This window comes from Nomascus leucogenys, chromosome 13, assembly GCF_006542625.1.
Source record: "Nomascus leucogenys isolate Asia chromosome 13, Asia_NLE_v1, whole genome shotgun sequence".
Lineage (NCBI taxonomy): Eukaryota > Metazoa > Chordata > Mammalia > Primates > Hylobatidae > Nomascus > Nomascus leucogenys.
The window spans coordinates 59,939,022-59,953,846 of NC_044393.1; the positions used below are offsets into that span (position 1 = coordinate 59,939,022).

Consider the following 14,825-nt stretch of genomic DNA (forward strand, 5'->3'; position numbering starts at 1 on the left):
CCTTGCTTCTGCTACCTTGCTTTCTACTTCTCAAAAGTTACTTTTCCACTTGTCCGTAAGTCAAAATCCTATCTTTTCTTCAAGGTTCAACTGACTAATGCCTTTGAATTCTTTCTTGCTAGATATCACTTCTATGAACTTCATGATGTTGCACCTCTGTCTCTGGCTTTTATACTTTTTACCTTTTATTATATGACATTGTTGTCTATTCTTTTGTCTGCCTAACACCCTGTATTATCTGGGAACAACCACCCCTTTCCCTGTACTGGCATCAACAAGATAAGGTTTCCATGGAGCTGCCATAATTTTTATATAATGCTGCCCCTAGGCCAGAATTGGTTGGTCTAGAGGAAGATACCTGATCCAAACTATGACAACCACAATATTCCAACCCTTGACAATGACTGACTCTTCCAGGATGGGCACTTAACTCAAGCTAGGCCAATCATAGTCATTTCTCAACTAGATCCTGCCCCACTGGTCATAGCTAATTGGTGCAGGACTGGAACTGGATGCAAGCTGACCCTCTGGATTGAGAACTAGAGGTCAGACCACTCCCTGTCCCATGTCTCAAACTGAAATATGCGGCACTGGAAAACTGCTCATGCTCACGGCCATGGGATTAGCCTTCCCCTTAGCCTCAGAAGGCCTTGGAGTGGAAGTGACAGGTATCTGGTAGGGGTAAATGCCACCTCTTTAGTCTCATGATTGAAACCACCTTCAAAGCACTATTCAGTGTTGTCTTTGGAGACAAGTGAAGTGACTTGTGATATTTGGGGGGGGCCACCACCACAAAAATAATTTCTCTCTCTGCTAGGTGATTTCTTCAATTTTATTGTTATTTTCTTTTTATGGTGATGTTGAATTGAGGAGAGATGTTCCTGCTACATTTATTAAAAGTTAAAAGAAAATCCCAGCACCTTGGGAGGCCAAGGCATGTGGATCACTTGAAGGAGGCCAGGAGTTCGAGACCAGCCTGGCCAACATAGTGAAACCGTTTCTGTACTAAAAATACAAAAAAAAGTAGCCTGGCATGGTGGTGCATGCCTGTAGTTCCTAGTTCCAGCTGCTCAGGAGTCTAGAATGTGCCACACTGCACTCAAGCCTGGGTGACAAAGCAAGACTCTACCTCAAAAAAAAAAAAAAAAAAAAATTAAAAGAAAGCAGCATTTGTTGGCTGAGCATGGTGGCTTACGCCTTTAATCCCAGCACTTTGGGAGGCTGAGGCGGGCGGATTACCTGAGGTCAGGAGTTCGACATAAGCCTGGCCAACATGGTGAAAACCTGTCTTTACTAAAATTACAAAAAACAAAAAATTAGCCAGGCATGGTGGCACGCACCTGTAATCCCAGCTACTCAGGAAGCTGAGGCAGGAGAATCCCTTGAACCCAGGAGGCGGAGGTTGCAGTGAGCCGAGATGGTGCCATTGCACTCTAGCATGGGCAACAAGAGCGAAACTCTGTCTCAGGGGAAAAAAAAAAAAAAAGAAAGCAACATTTGCAAGAGGTGATACTCATCTCTCTGTCTCTCTTTTTCTGTGAAAGGTTACTAGATTTCCTCCTTTTGTGGAGAAGTAGAAAAAATAATTTTGAGAGCAGGAGAGATCTCCCCTCTTAAGGAGGGGCTACTACTTAGGGGGGTAAAAAAATCAGGGGCTGAGAACACAGAATGTATGAGTTTTAAAGACAATGTATTTTACTCTAAGCCTACTTCACTTTCAACCAAGTGGAAAGAATATATAGGGTATTTTTTTTGTGCATCTATAAATGATTTTGTTTTGCATGATTTGTGATGTTTTTGGCTGGCTTACTTTTAAACAGGATTGGAGTAATACAAAAGCACATTAAAGCAGACATATTAGGCAAAGGATCATGGAAATAGTCTCACGGCCATTTGGGGGACTTTCAGGAATTAAAAACAGAGAATATTGTAAATAACTTTATTAAGAGGGCAGTCTTCCTGGACCTAAAGGATGGGAATAATATATCAATTTTGGGTAGTCTCTATATACACAAGCATATCCTACTTAAATTCTTTCCATAAAGGGGCATCCTCTTCATAATCCATCTTATGATCAAATACCAAATTTACTTTGGTGTGACAAAAAAAAAAGGTACTGTGAATAGTGAACTTCAAAAGAATGAGCAGTGAGATGGTTAGGGGTAATGATAGGGTGGAGAAGAATATAATAAAATTTCACATTAATATAATATTATTATACCAAACATATAATAGTAGGAAGATTTTCTTGCAATAAAACAGTAGTTTAAATAATGTTCTTCCGTCTAAAAAAATACTTCTTAAGGTGGGGTTGGTTTCTTTAAATTAAAATATAGAGAAATATTATGTGACTATAATAACATCAGAACTTACTCTTTAAAATGTACCTAAAGTTCTTTATAAAATATACTACTGTGACTCAACAGTAAAATACTGTCTTAGTCTGCTTGTGCTGCTATAACAGAATGCCACAGATTGGGTAATTTATAATAAAAAATATATTGACTCACAGTTTTAGAGACTGGGAAGTCCAATATTAAGGAACCAGCAGGTTTGATGATTCTGATTTCAAGATGGCACCTCGAATACTGCATCCTCTGGAGGAGAAGAATACTTTTTCCACACACAGCAGGAGGCAGAAGGGCAAAGAGGAAAAAGGGGACTGAAGTCACCCTTTTATAAGGCATTAATCCCAGCCATGAGGGTGGAATCCTCATGGCCTAATGGGCTCTTAAACATCTGACCTAACAATGGCAATTAAATTTCAACATGAATTTTGAAGGGGATTCAAAAAGTCACAAATACTACTTGAAATAACATAACGGTTTAACCAGTAATGCCCATCTGGGCAAAAAAGCTATTTAAGTACCATGCACTTTGATGAATGACCTTTAAATTAGCCTTCCTCATTTTATACTATTACTTTTCAGTCAGTGCAGGATAACACATTAAATCTAAAAACAATGGCCCAGAGAAACCATGCTAGTAGATTTAAAGAATCCATTAATTTAATGGTAATTATCATTCCCTATTCAGCACATATATTTTCTTTGTCTGAAAGACTATGCTTTGTTTTTGTGTTTTTATTTTTTTAATGACAGAAGAATGCAATACAGTATTTTAAAAGACTCTGTACCAAATATTTTGTGAAGTAGAATTTCTCCTTGACTAGAGTCTAGATAATTCATAATGACTTGTAGAAGTGACATAATTTATAATCTCATTAGGTTTTTGTGAAATGAAACTTAATTTATATGAACAACCCAAATATAATCGTGGCTAATTTGAGAGGAATGTTTCATTTGCCTGCAGCTTCCCAGCAAATACTAGGCAGACAGAGTTTAAAGTTTCAGTGGGGAATAGGCAGATGCATTTCACAAAAAGGAAAATTTAAGCAGCTTTGAAAATGGTTTGGTCGAAGGTCTTCAACTGTAAATAAAATCACTGGAGGCCTAAGTAAGACTTCAGCCTAATGTAGTTGTTAGTCTAAATAGGTCCTAGTTAATGACTATTATTTTTGTGAAAATCAGGCTTAGTAATCAAAAAAGTTCAATATTCCACAATTTGATGAAGCCTTATAGTTTCCCCTTTCTTTCCACTGATTACATCCTAATTTAAATTGACAGTATCAATATACTTATTTTAATACAGTAACTTCATTTAAAGGGAAGATTAATGTAACTTGAAAGCAGTGTGAACATTCTGTATCATTTCTTCAAAAAAATTGATACATTTCTTTTTGAAAATATTTTAATTTTGAAAAATATATATTTGTGTATGTTTTAAATAATAATGACAAAGAAATTTTTAAAACATGCTTTTCTATCAGATGGTTTACCAAAATATTCGCCCTTCTATGTTTCCCTCTTTTAGCCTCTACATTCTGGGAATTGTCTATACCTTTTGAAACATGCGAGAACTTTACCAAAAAGAGTAGAAAAGGCTGGTGAAATGAGTGGGGGGTTAGTTGACATGGATGCTAAGTGTAATAGAATGGAACTTTGATACTTTGATGGAATATTTGCCTATAAGCTTAAGGAGTCATGAACAAGACTGGATTGCCACTCACAAATCTAATCATTGCCAAGCAGCACAATTCTCTTAACATAGCCAAGACTGCTGTTCATGCTTAATTTTAAGGTTTGACCCATCAGAGATAAGCATGAAGTGAGTTCAGTATTCCAGCTGGTGAATTTCTCTGATAGATGTGGTGAGTTAATACCAGGGAGCAGAATCCAACAGACATCAAACCAATTATTGGTTCCTAAGGACTCTTATAAGTCAATCTACTTCATATTTTTATTACTACCACCTTTGCCTAATGCCTAATCATCTCCCATTTGAACTAACAGTATTATCAAATAATTGCATTTTCTACCTATATCTTATTTCCAATCTAATCTTTCATTCATAATTTTCCCAAACCAGTCTTGCCAGGATACCTCTCGTAACTTATTACTCTCCTTTTCCAAAATGTAAACGGCTTTTTAGTCCCTTCTAGATAATGTTCAAATTTCTGACTTTCCTATTAACAGCCAGACATAATCGGTCCTAAACCAATCTTTCTAAAGTTATCTATTACTAATTCACTAGGATCAGAGGTTGGCAAGCTTTTTAAATAAAGAGCAGATAATAAATATTTTAGGATTTGTGGGATATAAGTCTCTCTTGCAAGTACTTAACTCAGCCGTTACAGTGGGAAAGCAGCCATAGTCAATATGAAAGCCAGAGTGTGGCTGTGTTCCAACATAACTTCTTTTATACAGAAATAGGAATGGGCCAGATTTGGTTCAAGGGCCATATTTCACTGAACCCTGTTCTAGATGAACCTTTACTGTGCAGAAATTGGCCATCAACTGTGTCATGAAACAGCTGTTAAACTCTGTTCCCAGTTCTGGGCTACAGGGATACAAGGATGAGTTAGCTCCCATAGCTGCCTTGGCAAAGTTCACAGTCTTTACACACACAGAATCACTGTGCAGTTATACTGCAAACGCTGTGTGGGGTAACTGGCTTAGTTAGAAGCAAAACTTCATGTTAGAGTAGGTCTGGGCGTAGTCGTTGTCCACATTAAGGTGGGCAGGCACAAGATAATGAAAGGGAGAAAAAATGACAGCCTGTGCCAAAATACAAAAATGCAAAACCAGATGGTGAATTTATGGACTGATCAAGGCAAGGCAGGTAAGATGGATCTGGAAAATTTGGCGGGAGACGGAATCAAAAGGGTTTGACTGCCCTGCTAATGACTTTACACTAGCTTTTTTGAGCCAGACTGCGCTTAGGCCTCGGCAAGAGGCACTGCTTTTTTGGTGCCTGTGTTTTTGAGAAATTTGCACATCACAAGTTTTACAAAAATTAAGTTTATTAAAGAACATATGGGTCCCTATGTCATTCAAGATCTGGCATTCAGCACTAGCAAAGTGTGACATTCTAACCCTGATTATTCACCAGGTATTTACTCATAAAAAACTAACACCATTAAGGACCCAGACATATGTTTTTCCATATATTTTATATTCTAAAAAAAAAAAAAGCACAATGGATTGATTCCAAATGCCATGAAACTTCACCAGTTGATCACAGGCAGGATTTCAGCCATCTAAGCACTTAGCTTAGAAGAAGGAAATTAAATGACCTGACAAGCCTTCTCAGCTTGGAGGCCACAGATTCTTGTATACTCAGTATGATTTGCCAGTAGCTGAGTGCCCCTGTTCTTTCTGCTCTTCATGTTTCAACCTGTGATTCTAGAATTCTAGAGGTACTCAGGAAAACACAGTATTCACCACAGTTGTGCATGGTGACAAAGGAAACATTTGTGACTACTTAAATTTATATGTATGTAGTTGAGGGTATGACATGCATGGAGCATGATACTCTTTATATTGACAAGCACGTAGAAACTGAACCCTCAAACCTGTGAATAGATTTCCTTTTATAAAAATATGTAATAAAATGTAATTAATTCTTCAAATACTTAAAAATTCAGTTCTATTTAAATAATTTTGATGTAATTTTATGTTAATGGTTATTTATATTTTGACTTTTGGTTTGAAAAGATACATTTTGATATTTTACAAAAAATCTTTTGGAAAGACTTGAAAAAATTTACTTTTAAATTTTTTACATTTATTTTCATCTAGATTTTCATTAACATATATTTAAATTATCTATACTAAATACAAGTAAATATTATTTTAATCCTTCATATCATTCACTGTTGTCAATAGAATGCATATCATGTGAAAATCTTGATTATAACAACATAGTGATTTTGCTGAAATGGAGGCCAGGAAAAAAATGTATAAATGAATTTAAAATGTATTTTAAAAAACTGAAAAACAACAGCTTGGAATTTTCATTTAGAATATATATGTAATTTAACGCTTATGTATATTTTAATTTTATTACTCTTCCAAACATCACAGACCTTTCAACAGAATACTCAAATGTGTAATAATAATTAAATTCAGTCATTTTTGTTTGCTGGTTTTAGCCATATGGAGGTATATTTATCGAGTTAGGAAAAGTAACATATTTCATTTAACAGTTTGCTAACTTAATTTATAGTTAAATGTTAAATATTTAGACATGTAGTATTTAGATCTCCATGCCTTAGGCCTCACATATATTAGGGGATAATCTAATATTTGTAAGTAATGTGGAGTCACTGATGTCAACTTTTAATATTTTAACTTATGCAGTTATTAGAAATAGTCTATTATAGCAGTCGTGGTGGCTCATGCCTATAATCCCAGCACTTTGAGAGGCCGAGGCGGACAGATCAATTGAGGCCAGGAGTTTGAGACCAGCCTGGTCAGCATGGTAAAACCTTGTCTCTACTAAAAACGCAAAAATTAGCCTGCTGTGGTATGCACCTGTAATCCCAGCTACTTGGGAGGCTGAGGCAGGAGAATCACTTGAACCCAGGAGGCAGAGGTTGCAGTGACCTGAGATTGTGCCACTGTACTCCAGCCTGGGTGAAAGAGCGAGACTCCATCTCAAAAAAAAAAAAAAAAAAGGAAGTATTATTTTATATTTTAGACATAAAAAGTATAAAGCATAATGTAATGAACATCTGTATGCTCCCACTCTGCTTCAGATATAAGTAGCGTAACTTGGTGTCTTTGTATACTCACTCCTCCCCAATAACATTCATTCTCATCTTTTCCAGAGGTAACCAATCATGAATTTTTTACTGCTGTTTTAAATGGTAAATTCTTTAAAAGTATGTTTTCTATTTCTTGATGATATCTAGCCATGTTTCATCATGCATATAATAGCTATTATACTACTAAGTTTGCATAATTGTCTTAATAGTTCTGCAGATTCCTCTTGGGACTTCTAAGGAGAAAATATCATACTTATGAAAAATAACAGTTTGGAATCTTCATTTCCCATTCCTACATCAAAAGATGTATTTCTCTTTCTTGACTTAATCTGCACTGGTAATGACCTTTAGCATAATGTCAAACATAAGTGGTAAGAGAGGGCTTTCTTGCTTTGTTTCTTTATTGAATATAGTAGGTACTGTAGGTTGATAATATTGTTATTAGGAAGCATAATAATGTGATCAAGATTCTTTTCAGAAAAATCATTAGTGACAGAAATATCAGTTGGGGCAGAATTCTTTAGGAGTCATATTACAAAAATAACTTCTATTTAATGCAAAAGTCATGGGGCCTGTGATGACCTATCAATAGAATACACGTTATGGCTCTGATTCTGACGACTACAGTAAAAAACTGTATTTTCGCTTGCTTGATTCACCAAGTTAGACAAATCCTAATATACCAAAAACTCACGAGCCTTACTATGAATAATGTCTAAAAGCGTAGTTATCATGATTCACTACAGGGTCCATTTATGGCTCCATTATACAAAAAAAGATCACCCAAGTTACTCAAAATCAAACTGATCTTTTTCAAATACAACCAATAAGATACTGACACAGAGCAAAGTCTTTTTAAAGATTATCCAACAAGTTTTCGGAAAATTAAAAATTTCCAAAATAAGCTGTCTCCCAGCTCAGTCAAAAGAACGTTATTTACATAGTTTGGTGTTTACAAAGTTATTTACATAGTTTGCTATTTATTAAAAGAAGTGGAGAGTAAATAATTAGCCACCAAATATTTTATAAGTATATATCCATGTAAATGAGGCAATTTAATCTCAAACTTAGAATTTCAATATATTCAATAGAAGACTTTTTTTGTCTTATGGGCGCCTCATATTTTCCATTTTATTTTTCTATGTATACCCAGTTATGTAGGCACCAATTACATCTTACAAGTAAAATAAAGGCTTCAACTTCACTTTAAAAAAAATTCTAAGCACTTATAAAATTGCTAAATTAATAACTTCTGCATATGTTTCACTAAATCTTGGCTCCTGACCTATTATCCATAAATATATATTTCTAATAAAATGAATGTGTTTAATTCTGTAACTAAATGGCCCAAAGGAAGAGTATCTGCCATAGCAATGAAGTCTAATGACAATTCTGCTGACATTTTTTCTATCTAAAAATGATATCATCTGGAAAATTATTTCTACACTAGCAGAATAATTAAGACATAAGACAAAATTTGATTTGGTAGGAATGGAAGCTAAGATTGCCTCTTCTCTTGGGAAGATGGGTGACATTATTTATTTCACCACCATATTATGTTTCCAAGCTCTCTTTTTAAAATCATATATATTTTTTCATGTCTTAATTACAGCAACAAATCCAACAAACAATGAAGCTAATCCTGAGAGACTTTCTGTTTCATTTTACTGTATGGACATTTCTTGGTGTTGAACACAGCTTCTGAGAATGGGCTCTCTTTTGAGACTTAGTTATATTTGGTTATACAAATATTTTCATTATAATGGTATCTCCTTTAAGTGGCTTTGATCTTTTTATGAGATGTATGCCTTTGTCTATATCAGTCAAATGAAAATTATATCTAGGTAAAGCATGTGAAGTTGCCAGGTTCCAGTACTGTTTATGGGAACCATGAGAAACATTTGATGAAAAACCACAAGGTAAGCCTTTATGACTTATTAACAAAACCCATAAAACTATTGTTACCAATATTTTTCTATAAAATACAGATTATTTTAGTTCCTATCAAAAATTTCTAAAGAATAAGCATGTACTACAAGCAACAAGAAAATATAACCAATTAAAGTCTAAGCACCATTTTTTCAAAGAAAGTGTGAAGAGAATACTTCATTTGGATCCTGTCAACACTGTCTAATGACCTTTTTTAAATTTGAAATGGCTGATTTTAAATAAAAGCTATTCTAGCTGCTCTAGAGAAGTTACACAAGGAAAATGCTACAATTTGACAATAAAAAATGCAATGAAAATTCATTCTCGTGTATCAAGATTATTCTGTATTGTATAGGCAGAATATTTTCAATGCAGCTGAAACCCATTAACCACTCTAGGCATAAATCACTTCATTCACAAAACATACATCATCTAGAGTGCTTTACGTAATGCAGGATTTTTACCAAATAGTTATTTTCACTGATTTCAGAACACTCTGTTCTACCAAATCCTCCTGGGAGACTTCATGGGTTTTCATACACAAATGCTCTACTTCTCAAAGAGGCTCTGTCATGCCCCACCTAGAGTATTTGCTGCAATGTGTTGGGAAGGACTGATTGTCTACCTCCCTTCCATCCTTCCTTGAGAGTGGGGATTATACCCTAGTACTGGTAGCATCTATTGACCCTCTTACCTGCTCCTTCTAGGCATCAGGGTATGTTTTAATGCTTAGCGACAGTGGCAAAAGAATTCAGAAAGCTTACAGGTTCAGTGCACTCCTTATTATCTATGACCTGAATCTCTGTCCTTATAATCTCTGACTAGTTTAAACATTTCCCAAAACTCAGTTCCAATTCCTCTCTTTGTCAACTGCCTTCGTGCGTGCTTGCCTGCCTGCCTGCCTGCCTTCCTTCCTTCCTTCCTTGCTTCTTTCCTTCCTTCCTTCCTTCCCCCCCCCTCTCTCTTTCTTTCCTTCTTGACAGAGTTTCTCTCTTGTTTCCCAGGCTCCAGTGTAATTGTGCAATCTCAGCTCACTGCAACCTCCACCTCCCAGGTTCAAGTGATTCTCCTGCCTCAGCCTCCCGAGTAGCTGGGATTACAGGTATGTGCCACCACGCCCAGCTGATTTTCGTATTTTTAGTAGAGATGGGATTTCACCATGTTGGTCAGGCTGGTCTCAAACTCCTGACCTCAGGTGATCCACCCGCCTCGGCCTCCCAAGGTGCTGGGATTACAGGCATGAGCCACCAGGCCCGGCTGTCAAGGGCTCTTAAAATAAAAAGTCCCATTCTTTCATCCTTCCTGCAACTCCAAGAATCTATTGTTTTGTTTTGTTTTGTTTTGTTTTGTTTTGTTTTGTTTTACCAAAGAAGCATTATATAGGGGAAAAAAATCAAAACAGGTATGAGTAGATACTAAATTGCTTAAAATGTCCATTTCCCACATATATTACAGAATCTAGTAATCTCTGCCTGGTTAAATATAACTCTTATTTCTCCTGACGCATCCTACCCATCAGGTTCCACAAGCCAAAATCAAGGTGGGCAAATCACAGGTGCTCAAAAATGTGTCTTGAAGGCATAAATGAAAAGCTTTGCATGATATAACAACATAAACTTTACTTTTTCTCCTTTACTTTTCACTGGTTTTTAAAAAGTGAAAATTTTTTTGCACTTCATAAACTTCAAAAAGAATTCTATGGAATTTTAATATTCATTTTCCACACTTTTCTAAAAACATAAACTTTACTTTTTCTACTTTACTTTTCACTGGTTTTTAAGAAGTGAAAAATTTTTTGTACTTCATAAACTTCAAAAGGAATTCTATGGAATTTTAATATTCATTTTCTACAGTTGTCTATTTATCATCACTTTCAGACCACCAGTTCATTTCATTAATAAATAATAGTTCTAATGCTCATTTATTGCTAAAACTATCATCTCCTATTAGGCATATTTCCTTCACAAAACACTCTAGGTGGCTAATATTTTATCTAATAAGGTATCAATGAAATAAGTGATTGAATTAGCTCTTTTCCAAATAACTTGAAACTAAAAAGAACTTATATTTAGTATAACTCGGAGTTTCCATTCTCAGAAAGAGGCACTCTATCGTAAATAGTTTCTGCATCTGAATTATTCAGTTATGCCTCATATTCCCTGCACACAAATTGTTCGCGATGTCACACTATGATCACAAACCTAAAAATCAAAACACATTTATACATCTTAGAAAGGTTATGTTTGCCTTCAAATGTATAAGCCAAAAGTTTTTCTTCTAATGTCCTTTGGTCAAAGTAGTTAAAATAAATTATATATTTTAGGTGCTAAATAAATAAATAATTTACTTTAGGTTTATTTTTAGATATTAGAATTTCACAAATCACTATGCAGGAAACAGTGAAAGTATCTCAGTTGCTCTCAATTTAAAGCTACATAAAAATAATAGACAAACTTCAAAGTGGAAAGCGTACAAGCTAACTGGATGCCCTAGAAAGAATCACATTTGTGTTTGCAGTAAATGGAACATATTATCTAGGAGAACAGTTCAAATATAATTACTAAAATTAATATTTATAATAAATGAAAGAATTGCTGCATGCGTTTTTAATTGAAGAGTCTGCCAATGTGAAGTAGTTTAAAATCACTATTAGAAATGTCACAGTTATATATACATACAAATACAAATACAAAATTTACTTTTTATGTGCTTCCATTTTAAAGCAAGCAGAAAATTTGTCACTATCTACGATGATCAGTTATTTTGTGTGCTGGTGAAGAACATCATGGCTACAATAGAAAATTTATTTATCTACATAGAAGTAGGTGTTGTAAAGGAAAAGACACTAATTTCTTTCACAGAGAAAGAAATTACTGAGAGAAATGCTTAGAAAATATTCTAAGTAACTACAAAGTAACACATTAGAATCACCATGTCTTTATGATATAATCCAGTAAAATCAAGTAGTAATATGCACTGAACAACACTTCCAGACAATTATCACAATTTTAAAATAAACTTATGAAAGATATTTATCGCACTAGAAATGCAAACTAAGGTCGTAAATTGGCAAATCCATATCATGAGACGAAAGGACATTTTCCATCATTGTGCAATGATCACATACTCAAGAGGGTTAGCATAAAGATATTTCACAGAGACATCACACACAATGGAAACATTTCATACCCAATCACATCTGTGATGAGAGAGACACAAAATGGCTTTTAGGTAATCTTTTTCACTTGCGAGTTGCTACAAAATTTTGTCACAAAAGTCACTTCTATACTGTAAGTGACCTAAAACATTTCCAATCTGTTTATTTCACCTTTAGTATACCTTTCAAAAATTAGATATATTTTTGTAATAATTACTATTCAAAGGCAAGAAAAGGCCCTAGTAGTATTTATTATCATCATTGCAACTAGAAAAAAAAGAAGTAGGAGTAGTTTCCTAAAGTTATCTTCCACACAGTTATATATGCCTATCCAACTCTAGCTCTATTACTGTACTGTCAGCCAAAGATGAGTCAAAGTGGCTGCTCCATTAGTGGCAACAGGAGTGTGCCCTCATACTATGTGAAAGAAATTGTTTTATTAGAGACCGCCAACATTAAATTTTAGAAAAAAACTATATGGATAAATTTTTTTTCACAAACATATCTAAAGGTATTCAATATTAACTTATATAAGTTGAATATCCCTTATCCAAAATACTTGAAACCAGAAGTATTTCAAATTTTGGATTTTTTTTATTTTGGAGTATTTGCACTATACTTACTGGATGAGCACATCTAATCCCCAAATTTGAAATCCAAAATACTCCAATGAACATTTCCTTTGAGTATCATATTGGTGCTCAGTAATCTAAGAATTTTGGAGCATTTCAGATTTCAGACTTTTGGATTGGGATGCTCAACTTACATATACGTTAACAAGTATAGATATGTCTACCTTTAGGAAAATCTAATGAGTGAAGATCCAGGCTTTTAAACAGACTAGATAATGAGAAGCAGGTGTGGTGCCGGTTAACTCAAAGATTCTTCACTTTATATTATGAGCTATTGCAGGGATTCATAAATACAGAATTTCTGTATACATTCAACATGAAAAAACTCACAAAATACCAGTTTAGTCTCAATTCTATGGAGTACAAGCATGGAATAAGGAATGTCTGCATTTCTACTATAAACTCAATGCTTCTAACATTCTACTTATAAAGGGTGACAGATCATGCCACTCCAAAATATGCCACTTTGACACAAGGATTACTTTAAGCTAAAGGCACTTGACAAACAGCAGATGCAAGGGCATTCTAATCTTTCCCTTTTCTTCCTGAAAGCAGGAGATACAATTTTTCATGTGAAAGATGCCTTCCCTATACCAGGAGGAAAAAAAAAAACATTATTCCATGGGAAGTCATGGCAGGGGGCACGGAGGGGGTTCTGTACAAACAGACCTTGTTAAAATGTGTTAAAATAATTATCTTCCTTTAGCCTCGCCACATAATTTAGTCACTTTTCCACAATTAGGTCTCTTTGTTCAATCTAACATAAAAGTATGTACATTTTTCCACCTGTTGGGTCTTCATTGCTTTATGAGGGCTCCTGCGCCACCTAAAACTTATTTTAAATTTGTCTGCTTTTCTCCTATGACTCTGTCTTATGTCAATTTAATTCTCAGACCCAGCTGGGACCCTAAGAGGGTAGAGGTAAAGTTTGCTTCCTGTACATTTACCAATATGATTTCTGTTACACTTGCACTTTAAACTAATGATTTAGAAAACTGATGCCTATAGGTCTTGTACACATTATATCTCCTAAACATCAACTGAAAATGTAAGCTACAAAGTATTCCCGTGGGAGAAACAAAGATCTTCCAATTTGGAATAAGGTAGTTGGCCAAAAGCATTTTTTGGTACTTTGTTGAAGTGTCTGAGTTTTTTTTCCAAGAAACACACGTGCACACGCATACCTACATACACACTCTGATAGTGTACCTTATCTATGATACTTAAAAGGAAAATTTCAAACATAAACTATTTCACTATAAAATTCATGATCAGTCTTGGCTGAGTTACCTGAATAACCTGTCTGACATACTTTTGTTCTCACCTTTGAAATCCAATTATATCAACAAGGAGATAAAAGATGACTTACCGGCCCAAAAGAATTACTGTCAAAACTGTGTCCATGATGATCACCTTCAACCCAGATGTGACCACGGGGGACTTTGACATACCGGTTTTTGTGTCCTATGGTTCTGGAAATAAACAGTGTAACCACTGAGATATGAGTAGAAAAGAGATCAAACTGCTGAGCATACAAACTCAGGAATGGTGAAAATATTATATAGATGTTACATACAGGTTAACCATGAAGCTTCTCCATAATTTCATTTTTAAGGAAGATGTGGTTAGAGCATTTTGAATCTATTCACAGTATTTTTTTTTCTTTTTATATTTCTATAGGTAAGAATTTTGTGCTTAGATAAAATGTATTGGCACTAAATATAATGTGTTGTTATTTAATATAATTCACAATATTCTAAACATGTATTTATGAAATCCAGTAAGCCCTAACAAAATACAGATCTACTTTTTTTTTAACATTTGCTTTTAAGTTAATATTCAACATTTCCAACTGATTCATGCACAACTACAATCTTCATTTTTTTCGGTCAAACTTCTCAAACCAATGGACAACACTTTTCATAACCTCTTAATACTCTAAATTTCAGCATAAGTAAGAAATAATGGAAAGAACATAATCTGATTGACTTCTTGTTAG

At 34.7% G+C, this 14,825-nt stretch overlaps 1 protein-coding gene across 4 annotated transcripts in view; it reads right to left on the bottom strand.

Moving 5' to 3' along the window:
• The window catches only part of IMMP2L (inner mitochondrial membrane peptidase subunit 2), an 894,195-nt gene that overhangs the window by 205,958 nt on the left and 673,412 nt on the right, over positions 1-14,825 (bottom strand). For 3 of the 4 annotated variants that reach the window (XM_003261198.4, XM_030826756.1, XM_004090195.3), the window contains one exon: positions 14,196-14,298. The exons of the other annotated variant lie outside the window; for it this stretch is intronic. In XM_003261198.4, the coding sequence (XP_003261246.1) occupies positions 14,196-14,298 (103 nt within the window). The remainder of the gene's footprint in view (positions 1-14,195; positions 14,299-14,825) is intronic. 4 annotated transcript variants of the gene reach the window in all.